This window comes from Sarcophilus harrisii, chromosome 2, assembly GCF_902635505.1.
Source record: "Sarcophilus harrisii chromosome 2, mSarHar1.11, whole genome shotgun sequence".
NCBI lineage: Eukaryota > Metazoa > Chordata > Mammalia > Dasyuromorphia > Dasyuridae > Sarcophilus > Sarcophilus harrisii.
The window spans coordinates 499663089-499679994 of NC_045427.1; the positions used below are offsets into that span (position 1 = coordinate 499663089).

At 35.2% G+C, this 16906-nt stretch overlaps 1 protein-coding gene across 2 annotated transcripts in view; it reads left to right on the forward strand.

Moving 5' to 3' along the window:
* Nucleotides 1–16906, forward strand: part of SLC12A1 (solute carrier family 12 member 1) — a 131604-nt gene that overhangs the window by 25049 nt on the left and 89649 nt on the right. For both annotated transcript variants that reach the window (XM_031955149.1, XM_031955148.1), the window contains exons 6-11: nt 856–995; nt 2564–2674; nt 5596–5707; nt 6716–6843; nt 12247–12331; nt 16205–16356. In XM_031955149.1, the coding sequence (XP_031811009.1) occupies nt 856–995; nt 2564–2674; nt 5596–5707; nt 6716–6843; nt 12247–12331; nt 16205–16356 (728 nt within the window). The remainder of the gene's footprint in view (nt 1–855; nt 996–2563; nt 2675–5595; nt 5708–6715; nt 6844–12246; nt 12332–16204; nt 16357–16906) is intronic.

The following is a 16906-nucleotide window of genomic DNA, read 5'->3' on the forward strand; positions in this document are numbered from 1 at the left end:
TGTAATTCACTTTTATGTGAATAAGATTTTCACATATTGGTTGAGTTTAAAGAAAGGTACTATAGGAGCCTCTGTTAAAGGTTGCTAAATGGCACAGTGGATAGAGTCCTGGAGTTAGGAGGACCTGAGTTCAAATCTCACTTCAACACAATGTGTGACTATGAACAAGTCACTAATCTCTTGTTTGCCTTGGTTTTCTCAACTATAAAATGGTAATCAAAATAATGCCTAAAATTAGGAAGATGAGTTTTCCTGAGTTTCAGCTCTAACCACAAACACTTCCTAGCCGTGTGACCTTGGACATTTCACTTAACCCTTTTTGCCTCAGTTTCCTCATCTCTAAAATGAGCTAGAGAAGGAAATAACAAACCACTGTAGTGGTGTTCAAACTTAGCCAAGAAAATCCCAAGTGGGGTCACAAAGAATCAAACGTAACTAATTGACTAACCAACAACATCTATGTTAGACTCTCTATAAAAATCAGAGACAGACCTAGTCCTTTTTCCAATTCCTATCTAGGGATAGAGAATAGACCTGTGATTTTATTTGCATGTAGACCTCCAAAATAACTTTACAATTTATAAACTCCAAGAATTGCCTACAAGACTTGGGTATTAAATGATTCAACCAGGGTTTTAAAAAAAAAACAGCATATTTTCAAAGCAGTACTCAAACTCTGGACTTCCTGGGTCCAAGACCAATTCTTTAGAGGTCTTGCCTCTAGGCCCCTGTGATTATTAGGAAGTTAGTACATTTTTCCTGGAATATTTAGAATTCCAAGTTCAATACAATTAGCCACCAAATGGACTCTTAGAGAAATCCACTTGTATAAATAATGTTCTCTTTCTATTATAGGTGGGGCCTACTATCTCATTTCAAGAAGCTTAGGGCCAGAATTTGGTGGCTCCATAGGCTTGATCTTTGCTTTTGCCAATGCAGTGGCTGTCGCCATGTATGTAGTTGGATTCGCCGAGACCGTGGTTGACCTTCTTGCGGTAAATTACAATTAGGGGATTTCCTTTGGGCTGGAGAATTAGCTTTTTTAGTTTCTCCAGAGTAGTAGATAATAGACATATACTTTGTCCTGACTAAGCATTTAACAAATTTTTCTTGAATTAAAATTAGAACAAATTCTACCTATACAAAAACAAGGCAAAATTGGTTTAAACTATACTGAGAATTTCCAAACAATAAGTTATATCAAATAGAGCAAAGATTGATAATTTACAGTAAATGGTTACCTCTAGAATAGTTATCTCAAGAAAATTTGGAAAATAAGTATGTTATCCTACAGCTATATGTCAAAAAAACTTATCTTACATTTTATTTCTCATATACAAATGCATGACAAACTCTTAAATTTGTTTCCTTTTTTAGTAGATGGCAAGGCTTACTGAAAACAAAGGGAAATGGGGAAACCCCTCCCTAAATTAAGACCCTGTTTCAGAAGTTTGCAGTCCTCCAAATTAGATTCTCATCAGTCTGACATAGTGAAAGAATAAGTTTCCTTTGAGTCAAGGGAACATATTAGTTGATGTACTAATCTTCAATTGAACATAGGATTCTTGAGGGCACAGGTTATTTTATTTTTGTCCTTATATCTCCAGTACATAGCATAGTGCCTACCATAGTAGATGGACATATAATAAATAGTTATTGAATGAAATTGAGTTAAAATAGGTATAGGACCATAAAATCCCTAGGCCCTTGCCTTAGTGTAAAGATTGGAGAACAATGTTCCTCTTCTACCTCACAAAAACTATTCATTTTTTTCCCTGAATAGAGACTCTCCCCATCAATGATTGGTTTTTCATATTTAAATGTTCTATTTAAATCCCACCAAAGGATTATTATTACTTGACCAAGGCAAGATCAAAGCATGGATTATTGGATTTATTGGACCAAATAATCATAGATCTAGAGATGGGAGAGATGTCAGAGACTATCTACTCCACTTCCTCATTTTACAAAAGAGGAAACTTAGGACCAGGGAAGTTAAGTGACTCTAACTCAATTGTACAAAAACAGCTTTTTTTGAGAATAAAATGAATATTCAAGTGAAATGTATATCTTACATATATAACATACATACACATATATATCACAACAAGTAGCATCTTTAAAATATACATTTTCAGGCATATTACTTAGAAAGTCTTTTAAAAGATATTTATTTTCTGCTCTCTATATTTTAATTTAGCCATTTTCTCCCACTCTAGTATTCAAAAAACCCTCCAAAAAAGTGGCATTCTTTTCAAAATGAGCAAGATGCCCCTTTTGTGGTGAATTTCCTTATCTGGTGTTATGACACCTTCCCCAAAAAATAAAGAGTATGGACTTGAAAAATTCCAGCTGTTAACCTTATATCTTGAGAACCTATAATCACAGAAAACAAGACCTATAAATTTTTTTTTTAATTCCCTAAAATTGATCAATCCATCCCTTTCTTTAATTTCACATAGTTTGCAGAAAGAGATGCATAGTATCTCTGCTTCCCTTTAATTGTATTAATAACACCTATCAGCAAGAAACTGTGTTCACAATAATACCTATTCTTTTTTAGGAGAGCAACTCAATGATGGTGGATAAAACCAATGACATCAGAATAATAGGCTCCATTACGGTGGTGATTCTTTTAGGCATTTCAGTGGCTGGAATGGAATGGGAAGCCAAGGTAAATTTTTCAAAATGATGTATCAATAGCTGCCAGTCCACTTCTGAACAAATTACAGCAGGCCAGGAAAGAAGCAGAGAGAACCATATGTTCAAAGAGAATTGCGCAGTTATTACTTGTCATGGCAACAAGGGCAATTTAAGGCTGGGTGGAACATAAGACCCTCCAAAGTGCTGGGCTCAGGCAGAGCCAGAACATGACATCCATGTGCCACATGCCCTCTTTGTTTCCTAGGCAGCATGTCTCACAAAAGACCCACCTCCTCCTTCCCACCCCCCAGTACCCCAGAACTGGGCCCAGTCTCGCCATTCTTCCATTCCTTCCCCCACTCTCCCCTACTGAGCTATTAGCTCCATGAGCATTGAGACAGGATCGTATTCTTCTTTATGACCTCCAAGTTCCCCTAACACAGTGCCTTGCACACAGTCAATATTCAATACATGTTTGTTGAATAAATGAGTTATAATTGGTTCAACCAGTAAGGATTGTCAAGGGAGATGAGAGGATGTGAGGATGACAGCAGATAATTACCTCCCTCCTTCCCACAGCGTGGGTGATAGATATGGCAGAGAAGCAATATACCTTTCAGAAGTGTAACCTGAGGATGCCACGGGTTCTGGACCAAACAGGAGCATTTCCCGCCTCCCCTTTGAATGATAACATAATATCAACCTTCCAGTATGGAACCTCCCTCCATGAATACATGTTGACAACTGCAATTATAGTTTTAGAAAATTCTCAAATCTAAATTATAGAATTTGAAAGTAAGAAGGGACCTCAGTGGCCAAATAGATTCTAAAGTCCCAGACAAGTGATTATCTAATCTCTGTTTGAAGACCTCCCCAGAAGGGAGAACCTAAACCTCTCAAGGCAAGAGACGGTTTTCATGGTTGGGAAGTTTTTCCTAATATCCAACCTAAATTTGCTTCTTTGAGATCTTCACCTATTGCTCCTGATTCTGTCCCCTCGGGTCAAATAGAACATGTCTAATCTCTCACCATGTAACAGTGCATCACATATTGTAGATAAGATGCCTCTTACTTTCCTTTTGAGTCTTTTCTCTAGATTAAAATGTTCAGTTCCTTCGATTGGTCCTTCAACGTCATGGACCCAAGGACCTTCACCATCTTTATTACTTTCCTCAAATTATTTCCAGAATAACCATGCCTCCCTCCTCCTATTTTTGTATAGTTGATCTTCTTGTACCTGGTTGCTGCAAAATTTTAAATTTTCCCTAAGAAATTCTGTCTTTTAATGCTTTAATCTGTCAAGATCCTTTTGAATTGTAACTATAACTTCTAGTGCGTTGACTATCCCTTCATATTTTGTGATATCTATAAATGTGATAAATCTACCATCTATTCCTTTGTTCAAGTCTTTGTTAAAAATTTAAACAGCACAGATCTCTGGATACTCCACTGGTAACCTTTTGCCAAGTTGACATTGAATAATTAAAAACCTCTCATGAATCTGGCAATCCAACAATTTCTGTATCTATGAGATTATACTGTTATCTAACTCCTATCTCTCCAGCTTCTCCATGAGAATAGTCTGAGATCCTTTATCAAAAGCTTAGCTAAATTCTAGGTAAATTATATCCATACCATTCCCCTCATCTCCTAATTTAATTATCTTGTCAAAAACATACAAAGTTCTGCCATGATGATGTCAAAGTGGCACTTTGTAATCACTGCATTTCTGACTACTACTACTGATAATAAAACAGTTATGTCTATTACTTTTAAGTTGATTTATTTTTTTTTAAAGCTTTTTATTTTCAAAGCATATTCATAGATAATTTTTTTAATATTCACACTTGCAAAAATCTTGTATTTCAAAATTTTTTCTCCCTCCCTTCTCCCCATCCTTTCCCTTAGGAAACATGTGCAACTCTTCTATACATATTTCCACAATTATTATGCATGCATCAAAAAGGGAAAAAACCGAGAAAGAAAATAAAAAACAAGCAAACAATAACAAAAAAGGAAAATATGTTTGTAATCTACCCTCAGCCCTACAGTCATCTCATTGGGTGCAGATGGCTCTCTCCCTAATCAGTCCATTGGAACTGGCCTGAATCATTTCATTGTTAAAAAGGAGTTATGGCTATTATTTAGATAGTACTTTAAAGTTTAGAATTTTGATCACATAAGTCTGGTCACAACATTCTTCTGCTAAAAAAATCTACAGCGCTTCCGAATTGTCTCTAAAGTCGAATACAAACTTGCTTTCCTTTCATTCAAAGTTCTCTGGAAACTGACTTATCCTATCTTTCTAGTCTCATTAGTTCATTGCTATAAATTCCAGAGAAATTTCTCTCCCCTCTACCCCTTACATGTGTGATATAATCTCCCACCTCTGCTTCTATTCACATGATTCTATATATGTGGAAAACTATCCTTTACCCCCTTTACCTATTACATTCCTAATATTCTTTGAAGCCCAATTCAAATGTCACATCCTTCATGAAGTCTCCCTTGAATTCCCCTTAAATATAATAACTTTTCTCTTCAATCTTCATGGAACATTTTATTACCTCTACAATGCATTTACCATATTATTACTTTTATAATGCATCTACCACTCCGTTTTGCCTATTATGGTTTTCTGTGTTTACTTCTTATCACTACTATACTGTAAGCTTCATGAGGGAAGGGGACTTTGCCTGATTTGAACCTTGCATCATAATGCTCTGCATACATTTTTTAATGTTTATTAAATGACTGCATGAGTACGGGTGTATATATATTTTAAAAGTTGATTCATTACTTGGTAGTTCTACAGCATATTCTTTGTACAAGAGAGAATAAAAACAAATCCAGTTACATTCCAAAATAGATATGACAAAATAAGATCTATCCCCCTTATCATTCAAAAGACATCCTTAAATGCAGTAGTCTAATTGAATTTCTTTTTTCCAGGCTCAAGTGATACTTCTTGTTATCCTTCTCATTGCAATTGCAAATTTCTTCATTGGAACTGTCATTCCCTCCAACCATGAAAAAAAATCTAAGGGTTTTTTTAATTACCAAGGTGAGTACTCTTAAGACTTTCTGATTTTGAATGTCCCTTTTAAGAGCCCCCATCATCCTTATTTTGGAAACTGGGAATAAACATGAATGAAAGTCACATGTGGTAAGCAGATTGAAATCACCATGAGAACATAGTATTTTAAGGTTTACAAGCACTTTACAAATACTTTTTAATTTGAAACTCACAACAACAGGGAGGTAGATTCTATTATTATCCCCATTTGACAGATAAGGAAACTGAGATATGGAAAAGTTAAATAATTTGCTCAGGATCACACTACTACTAAGTGTTTTCAGCTGCATTTGGATCAATGATTTCATCATTATTCACTGTGCTATCATAATGCTATCTTATTGCTATAGAATAATTGCTATCATAATTTTATCACACTATCTCCTAGAAACTCACAATCATATCAGGACGCTTCTCAGGTTTCCAAGCATAAAGGAATCACAAAATCTCTAACTTAGAGAAACCCTGTAGGAAGTCATCCCAATTAAACTTCCCATACCATGTAGGAATCTTTTTATCAACAGCTGTGAGAGGCATCCTCCAGATTTTCCTGAAAAGCTTCCTGAGATAGAAAACCTATAAAGCTACAGATACTGAAGCAGTCTGTGGTATCATTGGTGACCATAAAATTCATCCTTTCTCTTTCCTAACTTCTAAATCTTTTTCACCAACTCCCTCTTCACACATATCCATCCAGTCTTTCCCACCTGCGTAATCTTGCTTACTCCAGGAATCTCTGTGCTTGCTGTATATGAATGTTGGGCTAGAGGAAGGAGCATGGCAGTGGGAGTCAAAGAATTTAGATCATAATCCTGGTATACTAAGTTACAGTCTCATGGCAAATATGATGTTCAAAAAGAAATTGAATCCATCAAGCTCATCCCATTTTGGATCGAGGAAGTATATTAATTTAGGCTTATAGACACAATACTATTAAAATTCTCTAATTGATGAAAAAATCCCAAGTGATAAATTTATCTGTCTTCTGTGTTGCAGCATCTATCTTTGCTGAAAACTTTGGACCAAACTTCACAGAAGGAGAAGGTTTCTTCTCTGTCTTTGCCATATTTTTCCCAGCAGCTACTGGCATTCTTGCTGGAGCTAACATCTCTGGGGATTTGGAGGTAGGTTACCTTCTCTGTTTTGGAGCTCTAGAGTTGTAGGAGTAAAATACCAGATAGAAATGACTCTGTAAAGTTATCTGGTTATTTTAAAATGTTTAATTGTTTAATTGTTTAATTGTTAATTTTCAGGGCTAGTTCTAACTCCTAGAATGATAAACCATTTAGTCCTCTAATGAGTAAACTAAGGCATAGCGAAATTTTGATAAATCTACATCAATTAATTTTTAAAGTAAAAAATTTGCTAAATTTTGTTTCAATATTGTTTTTCAATTTTTGCACTAATCAACAATAAAGAAAAGGAGAAAAACTCCTTTTATTTGTAGAAATCATTTTAGCATACTTAGAAAACTCCAAAGAGTCAGCAAAGAATATAATTGAAAAACTACTGTTTCAACAAGGACACAAAATAAATTCAATAAAATTTCCATTATTTCTATACACTGCCAACAAAAACCAGGAAGAAACAATTAGAAAAGAAGTTCCATTCAGAATAATCATAAAATGTATAAAATATCTGAAAGCTATCCTACCAACACATATAGCATATAAATAAGATTCTTTCTCTGTAGAGATAATTAATGGTAAGCTTAATTGGAGAAAGATTCATTGTTTATGGCAAAGTAAATGCCAATTGAAATGACAATACTACATAAATTAATGTAGAAAAATTCAAATTAAGGATCATAATATAGCCAATTTTCAAATTATATTTCAAATTATATATTTCAAAATATATACTTATTAAAACACAGTGGAACTCACTAGATAAGGAAGGAAAAAATCAAAAATAGCATCCCAATGTTTGGTAAATGCAAGGATATACATCATTGGAAGAATGACACCCTTTTTGACAAGAACTGCTAGAACAACTGGAAAACATTGACAAAAGTTCAGATTAGATCAACAACTTATACTATATACATAAATAAAATCAAAATTAATATGCAGCCTGGATATGAAAGGTAATATCATAAAAACATTAGAAAGAATGAAAACATTTACATTACACAACTACGATTTTTTTTATAATAACTTTTTATTCACAGAACCCATGCCAGGGTAATTTTTTTACAACATTATCCCTTGCACTCACTTCTGTTCCAATTTTTCCCTCCCACCCTCCACCCCCTCCCCCAGATGGCAGGCAGTCCTATATATGTTGAATATGTCGCAGTATATCCTAGATACAATGTATGTGTGCAGAACCAAACAGTTTTCTTGTTGCACAGGGAGAATTGGATTCAGAAGGTAAAAATAACCCGGGAAGAAAAACAAAAATGCAAACAGTTTACATTCATTTCACAGTGCTTTTTCTTTGGGTGTAGCTGCTTCTGTCCATCATTGATCAATTGAAACTGAATTAGGTCTCTTTGTCAAAGAAATCCACTTCCATCAGAGTACATCTTCACACAGTATCGTTGTTGACGTATATAATGATCTCTTGGTTCTGCTCATTTCACTTAGCATCAGTTCATGTAAGTCTCTCCAAGCCTCTCTGTATTCATCCTGCTGGTCATTTCTTACAGAACAATAATATTCCATAACATTCATATAACACAATTTACCCAACCATTCTCCAATTGATGGGCATCCATTTATTTTCCAGTTTCTAGCCACTACAAAGAGGGCTGCCACAAACATTTTGGCACATACAGGTCCCTTTCCCTTCTTTAGTATCTCCTTATGGTATAAGCCCAGTAGTAGCACTGCTGGGTCAAAGAGTATGCACAGTTTGATAACTTTGGGGGCATAATTCCAGATTGCTCTCCAGAATGGTTGGATTTGTTCACAACTCCACCAACAATGTATTAGTGTCCCAGTTTTCCCTCATCTCCTCCAACAATCATCATTATTTTTTCCTGTCATCTTAGCCAATCTGACAGGTGTGTAGTGGTATTTTAGAGTTGTCTTAATTTGCATTTCTCTGATTAAGAATGATTTGGAGTACTCTTTCATATGAGTGGTAATAGTTTCAATTTCATCATCTGAAAATTGTCTGTTCATATCCTTTGACCATTTGTCAATTGGAGAATGGCTTGGTTTCTTATAAATTAGTCAGTTCCCTATATATTTTGGAAATGAGGCCTTTATCAGAACCTTTAACTGTGAAGATGTTTTCCCAGTTTGTTGCTTCCCTTCTAATCTTGTTTGCATTAGTTTTGTTTGTACAGAAGCTTTTTAATTTGATGTAATCAAAATTTTCTATTTTGTGATCAACAATGGTCTCTAGTTTGTCTTTGGTCACAAATTTCTTCCTCCTCCACAAGTCTGAGAGAGAAACTATTCTATGTTCCTTTGATTTATTTATAATCTCGTTCTTATGTCTAAATCATGGACCCATTTTGATCTTATCTTGGTATATGGTGTTAAGTGTGGGTCCATGCCTAATTTCTGCCATACTAATTTCCAGTTTTTGTCAAATAATGAATTCTTATCCCAAAAGTTAGGATCTTTGGGTTTGTCAAACACTAGATTGCTATAGTTGACTATCCTATCTACACAACAATGATTAAGTGGAGAATTCTTAACTAAATAAAAAGTAGAAGAGATAATGATATATGTACATAATTTTAATATATAAATTTGAAAACTTTTACACAAACATAACAAGTGAAAAGAGAACTAGAAGGAACATCGAATGAAAAAAATTTACTTCAAATATCACTGATAAAAAGCCTAATATCCAAAATATATAAGGATTTTACAGAAATACATAGCACCAAGAGGTATTTCCCAGTATATAAGAGCTCAAAGGGAATAACAGGAATGTGGGAAGATGGGCATAGTGACACCCTATATATAAGGGTGTGAAAGGATCCGACAATTCTAGACGTCAATTTATAATTATACAACAAAAATGTTTAAACTGTCTATACTCTTTGACCCTGTGATTCTTTTCCAAGGAAATAAAAAACAGAAGTAAAACTCCAATAGATACCAAAATATTCATAGTAGCACTTTTGGGATAGCAAAGAACTCTAGACAAAGTAGAGACCCTTCAATTGTGGAATGGCTAAAAATGCCAATATATGAATATGATTAAATATTAATATTTAGTAAAAATAATAAATACAAGGAATGAAAAAATGGAGAATTAAATGAAGTGGTTCAGAGTGAAATACGCAGAATAAAGGAGACAATATATATACAATGTAAAGGAATTGAACTTTAAATACTCAAAGAACTAATTTTAATTGAAAGATACATACTCTTCCCCATTCATGGCATACATACAAGTGGAGGACACTTTGAACAGAATATTGTATACATTGTCTAATTTGTCAGGTGATTTTGCTTAAATATATTTGTCATAAAGGAGAGTTCAGTTAGGTGTTGAAATTTTTCAGGGCTTGAAATCACAGTGGTGTAAAAGCAGAAGGAATCGATAAAACATATATTAAAAAATAATATCCTAGTATAAGCTTATATTTATCTTCCCTCTTCATCTTTCTTTCTAGCAATGATTCCTTATAGCAGTCCCAGATTTGAATTTTGAGATAATTGAGTTTTGGGGAGTTTTCACTAAAATTCTTCAGCACTATCACATTGTGCCATCAGAATGTAGGAGTCCTTCACCTTTTTTTTCACAAATTCTTTTGATCTGAAGATGATAGGTTCCTTAGAATAATGTTTAAGTACATAAAATAAAATGTGATTACAAAGGAAACTGTTCTATTGAAATATAGCAATCAATTAAAAAAACTAAGATTTTTGTTTGCTTAAAAATCTCTAATCTTGAGGCTGCCAACAATGTGCCCTATCTCAATGATTCTTCATCTGAACATATATCTCATGCCTGATACAGAGCCTGACACAAGGCAACCAGTGCCTAAATAATTGAATTGATTGAATGCAATGTCAGAACTATCCTCTAAGACTAATCTTAATTCAATAAAGAACAAACATTAGTCATAGCAATAGTAACAATAATTGCATTTACATAGTCCTTACAATTTTAAAAGATTTGTCTTTACATTAATTCAACTGAATCCCTAAACGAATACTGTGGAGTAGCCCTTATTATCTTGAGGACCAAGAGGCATACCATGAAAATATAGGCAGAATAGTATAATAAACTGAACTGTGGCTTTCTGGCAAATATGACCTTCTCTAGGAAACTAGACAAATTTAAATTAATAAAGATGAGGAAACTGGGGCTCTGATTAAGTGGCCTGCTGAAAGTCACACAGCTAAGAATAAAATGAGCTGGAATCTAAACTCAAGCCTTCTGATGCAAAATCTAGTGAGCTGACCACATTCAAAGTACTGTTAATGATTGTAATTTTATAAAATAAAAATAATATGAAATAACAGGGGTACCAACTATGAAAAAGACTGATGAATGGGCTCCCTTTTATAACCATTATATCTATGAAATTCCCTTTAAGCAGGTAATTGATGGCAGAATGAGAATATTCTATGCCATACAAATTCAAAGACTATATTCCCTTTACTCCACTTCAATTCAAGGAATACTTATTGGATACTTATTATAAGTAGGAGACTGTAGTGGACACTCAAAGCAAAGGCCCTCACCCCATAAAAAGCAGTCCTTAGTCATCAAAGAGTTTATATTCTTCTAGAGAATACAAAATAGGAGATAAGAAAAAGAGTGAATAATTTGAAGAGAAAGAAAACACTGAGAGGGATAAGAAAAGACATCCCAAATGGGAGGTGGTATCTACAATGAGTGGTAAAGGAAACTGAGGATTCTAGAAAGCATTTCTGTCATGTCAGAGAGCCTATATAAATGCATCAAAGAAGGACATGGAGATTGAGTTTGGAGTATAGAAAGTAGGGGACCTTGGCTATGATAATTGTTCTTTGGTCATTTTTCAGTGGTGTCCAATTCTTCATGACCCAATTTAGAGTTTTCTTGGCAAAGATACTGGAGTGGTTTGTAATTTCCTTCTCCAGTTCAATTTACAGATAAGGAAACTGAGGCAGACAAAGTTAAGTGACTTGTCAGTATCCTTGATACAGTCTTTGAGCCTAGATTTAAACTCGGGAAGATGTGTTCCAGACTTCAGGCTTGTCATCTTGCTGCCCTTAGCTAGGACTTGGAGTACATTAAATAGGAAAAGTACTGGAGTTGGATTGTAGCTTTAGAAGGCAGGATGAAGAAATTGATTTTGTTCTAGTGGCCACTTACGTTCTAGGGAGCCACTTAAAATTTTTGAACAAGAGACTAACATGGTCAAAAAAATTATTTTAGCATCTGAGTAAAGAATAAAAATATCCTCTATCTTCAGAGCTTGCTACTTCTGTCAGTTGGCTGATTTTTCTGGGGTTTTTTTCCACATTGTTTTGCAGATTTGCAAAGATAGAATAAATTCTAGATAATTTCATTTCCCCACTTTATATCATTCTCTTTTAATCCTCTCACCTTTTTTCCCCTTCAAGGACCCACAAGATGCTATTCCCCGAGGAACAATGCTGGCCATCCTGATTACCACTGTTGCCTACATAGGGGTTGCTGTTTGTGTAGGTAAGAAACAACAATAATAGGTAAAATTCATATGGTGCTTTGAGGTTTACAAAGAGTTTTACACACATTAACTTAATTGCTCTTCACAATAGCCAATTATAGTAAATTATTACCTCCATTATTATGGCCAATCTAGGAAAATAAGATTTAAAGAAATAAAGAAATAAAACTGCCCCTTTCTGGTGACATAGTCAGTATCAAAGGTCAGATTCAAGACTTCCTGCCTCCAAATCCAGTTCTCTTTCTATTTTACCAGTTTATTCTCAATGGTTATTTGAGTCTCCTGCATTTCTGTCATTCTTGGGCTGCCGAGGGTAAAACTCTCAAAATTTGCAAATTATTGAAAGCTGCTAAATGTTTAAATTGTGAAATGTCCTCCCCCCAATTATTGTCATTCTGGCATCTCAGAGGTTTGATTATAATTGTCATAATTGGGGAAACAGACAGATAGATAGTAAATACAGGCAGATAGAAAGAATAGTTATCTATAACTATTAGTATGCTTTCATATATGTATTTATGTATATAATATGCCTACATGTAGAACTATATTTCCATATTTTCCTATATGTGTATGTGAATAGATGGATATAGATATGGGTAGGGGTATGTGTCTGCATATATACATATACATATGTTTATCTAGTTATCTATCTTATTATTATATACCACTTCAGATATTGATCCCATTGCAACTAAGAGAGGCAGAGAGGGATTTAGGTTACTTCCATTGCCATTATCCATTCCTGCCTGAAGTGTGGGAATACAGCCTATGTGAGGATATCTGGGAAAAGGTACGTAACTAGGGGTTGAAGGGAAAAAATGGAATTGTAGGGAACATATAGAATTGGAGCTAATGGCTCATGCCAGCACTGCTTTCTCTAAAAAGGAAATTTCACTATTTTTAATTGCTTAAGAATCGGAAATTGACCCAACCTCTATCAGCATAGAAAGCCATTTATTCACATGGCTCACAGAATTTTGTGCACTAGCACCCTTTGTCTTTATCCCATCACTCAATGGTAGTGGCAGGCAGAAATCTTATCAGAAACTGTGACCAAGAAAATCTATTGCTTATCTAGGAATATTCCTTGTTTAGGGGGAATGACTGTTGAGGACCAAAAAAAAAAAAAGAAAATCACCAAAAGCTAAGGATGCCATGGAACTTTGAGCAGTTGTCAGACCTGAATTTTGTTCATTCTCTGCTTGTTTCAAGAGAATAGTAGAACAGTTTATTTTCCTTAGGTTGACCTCAGGATTAAAAAGAGATGATGAAACAAGTTGGCTTGCAACCAAAGTCACAAAAAGAAACTTTTGTAACACGGTCAGAGTAAACAGAATGAATTATGAATTTTGCCCTCATGTAGGTGGGAATGATATGGGGTAGAGACCCTAAGATACCAGAGAAATGTCATTACTAGGGAAGCTGCTTTGTGACAGATAGAGGAAAGGGGAGATCATGGAAGAAATTAAGATAAAAGCTCCTCCAACTTCCCATTTGGTAACCTCCTGGTTTAACCATTTTTACTAATCAGGTGCAAAATCTCTGCTTCTGGGCTACCTAATGACTGCAAATGTTCTCAGTCTGCTAAATTCAACACCCTGGGGCAAAAAGCCCATAATTCCACCCAGTGGTGTCTGCTTGCAAACTTTCCTAAATAACTATTTTAGGGAGGAGGAGGTTTGCTGAATATTCAGATATCTTCAAACAAGCTAATAGGGCAGTAGATGAGGCCTTAGGCCTGAAGTTAGGAACTCCAGAGTTACAATCCACTAACTAATCACTTAATCTGTTTAGTTCCTCAATTGTAAAATGAGGATAATAGTAGCACCTGGTTCTTGCCATGGTAAGTACTAAATAAATCCTTATTCCTATTCACTTCCTCTTACAGAAAAGTCATTGTTTTGGTGATTGAGGAGCTTCTATGACTTTTTCTTTTTTCAAATAATATTAAAGCAAAAAAAAAAAAAAAAAAAAAGGTTTTTTGAGTGTTAGATTTTTCAGAAATTAGTTCCCTTTTTAACTGAGAAAAGTCAAGACTGAGGTGCTTTATCAAAGACAAGACCATGTCATAGATATCCCAGTACTTTTGAGTTGGAAGGGACTTTATAGGTCATTTAACCCAAACCATACTTAAATAAGAATCCTTTTACAAGACCTGCAAGTCATCATCAGACCTTAAAATGAAGGCATCTAGGGGGTGGACTGGGGGCAGTGGGGGGGGGGGGGAATTCCTCAGACAGCCCATCCCACTTTGGTAGAACTCCAAATATTCCTCACATCAAGATTGAATCTACTTCTCTCAAATTTATATCTCTTCTCCTAGTTTACTCTTTGGAGTCAAAACCTACTGGTTTTGTCTAATCCCTCTTCTACACAGCAGTCTTTAAATATTTGAAGAAAAGCATTGTATCCCCCACAAACTTCACCAGGCTAAACATCTCCAGTTCCTTCAACTGATCCTTCAGTGTCCTGACTTTAAAAATCCTCCCTGATCTGGATGTTTTCTAGTATATCCACATAATTAGCTATGGCTCCATCACCAGCCAGATCACCCTCAAGGCCACATTTTCCCACAGGCTTCTGGGGTAATGCATATTCCTTGCACTTTTCTCATGGAGGAGAAGGAACAGTGTAGAGCTGTAGTGGACTATCCCTGGAAAATGCTTGTTAATCATTCTGGACTGCTTTGCTAAAATCTCATGGTTTTAGAGCATGAAAAAAATCTTAGAAAGGTATTCTACTCTTTTTATTTTGCTGGAAACTTAATAAAGGTTAAAGAATGCCTAAGGTGACTTGGATTGCAAGTGGCAGAGCAAGAATTTGAACTCAGGTCCTCAGACTCTGAATCCAATGCTTTTTTCTACTGTTCCCATGCTGTACTGGGGTGGTTTTCAGCTGAAGTAATAAAATCTTATTAAAAGAACCTTATTAGAAGACTCAATAATGGACCAATGCCATTTCAGCTGTGTTGGTACTTAAGAACCACTTATCGTGTAACACGGAGTAACACTATCGTGTTTTTAAGCATTCTTAATCAAATGACTTCAAACATGTTAGAATAAAATCTTCCATATGGTTGCCTTTTCTTCTCCAAATATCTCCCAACCCTAGGACTTGGCTTTCTTTATCTAAGAATGAGAGGTCCACTGGGTCAAAGACCTGAATGATATCTATCTGTTGGCCAATTCCCAGAAATGAGAAGATGCTCAGTGAATAAGGAGGATGGACAAAGAAGAGATTTTTTTTTCCTGTTTATTTTCAAGAGCTCCTTTCTTTAAAAGAGTTCAAATAATTTAACAGTTGTTATTTATTATGGGGAAGGGGAGGAAAAAAGAAGCATAAGACATGGTTTCAGCCCTTGAGGAACATAAAACAATCTACTTCAAAATATTGATAGGTTAAAATTAAACTAATGATGCATTACAGTAAAAGATATAAATATGAACTATGGGTATCTCAGACTGAGTGAACATACTTACTCTGTAATAACCACAGCTCAAAGTATTAGAATCACAAATACAAAAATGAGCTAGTCTCTCAAACAATTTACAGTCTAAGGGGAAACACTGCACATAGAGTGGAGTGGGGACAAAGGGAAGGACTGGACGTCTGGAAAGTCCAATAGATGGTAGATGAGATAATAGGGCAATAATCTGGCACACACTTTCTGGAGTCATTGGTGATGTATTCTAGGGATTCAAAGGAAGGAAAAGTCAGTATTGGGTAGGAATTTTCAGGAAGACTTCATAGAGGATATAAAATTTGAACAGGTCTCATATCCCAGAAGTGGAAAAGAATGCCTCTTCAGAGGATCCCAATTGGATAGGGTGTTTACTTTTTAAATTAATTATTCATTTTCTTTTCCACAGGAGCCTCTGTTGTCCGGGATGCCACTGGAAATGTGAATGACACAATAATCTCTGGGATGAGCTGCAATGGCTCAGCTGCCTGTGGTCTAGGCTATGATTTTTCCAGATGTTTAAACCAAAGATGTTCATATGGGCTGATGAACAATTTCCAGGTTTGGATTTTTATTTTAAAACTTTTGTTGTCCTTGATGATTAGACTTTAGTTGCCTTAGTTCAATGTAGTAATTAAGATCTGAATTTGGAAACAGCTAGTCTTTAAACAAGTTTGTCTAAAATGCCTGTTATTTTCAACTCTGGATCCTAGAGTTATAAAGAATCTCTGGACAGGCAAGTCCTTGTGCATAATAGAACTTCCAATTGGAAAGAATCTTAAGAGATAATCTAATTCAAGACTTTTATTTTGGGGATAAGGAATATCACAGAATAAGTAGAAGTGTCAGGATTTTTACTCAATTCCTCTGACTTCAAACAAAATTTGGAATAGCCCACCATCTTCAGTTCCAATTGGTGGTAGGAAACTCCCCAGGGAATTTGGGTTCTGCTGGAGAAGACTGGGACCCCAACAGGGCCTTGTGACTAACATGTCTTACCCAAAAAGCTTCTAGGAAATCAAAGCAGATCTCCTAAGGAAGGAACAAAGCTTAGAAACAATGGAGAGTGTTCCCTAGAACTCATCAATGGTCATATATTCACTCGTGGGAT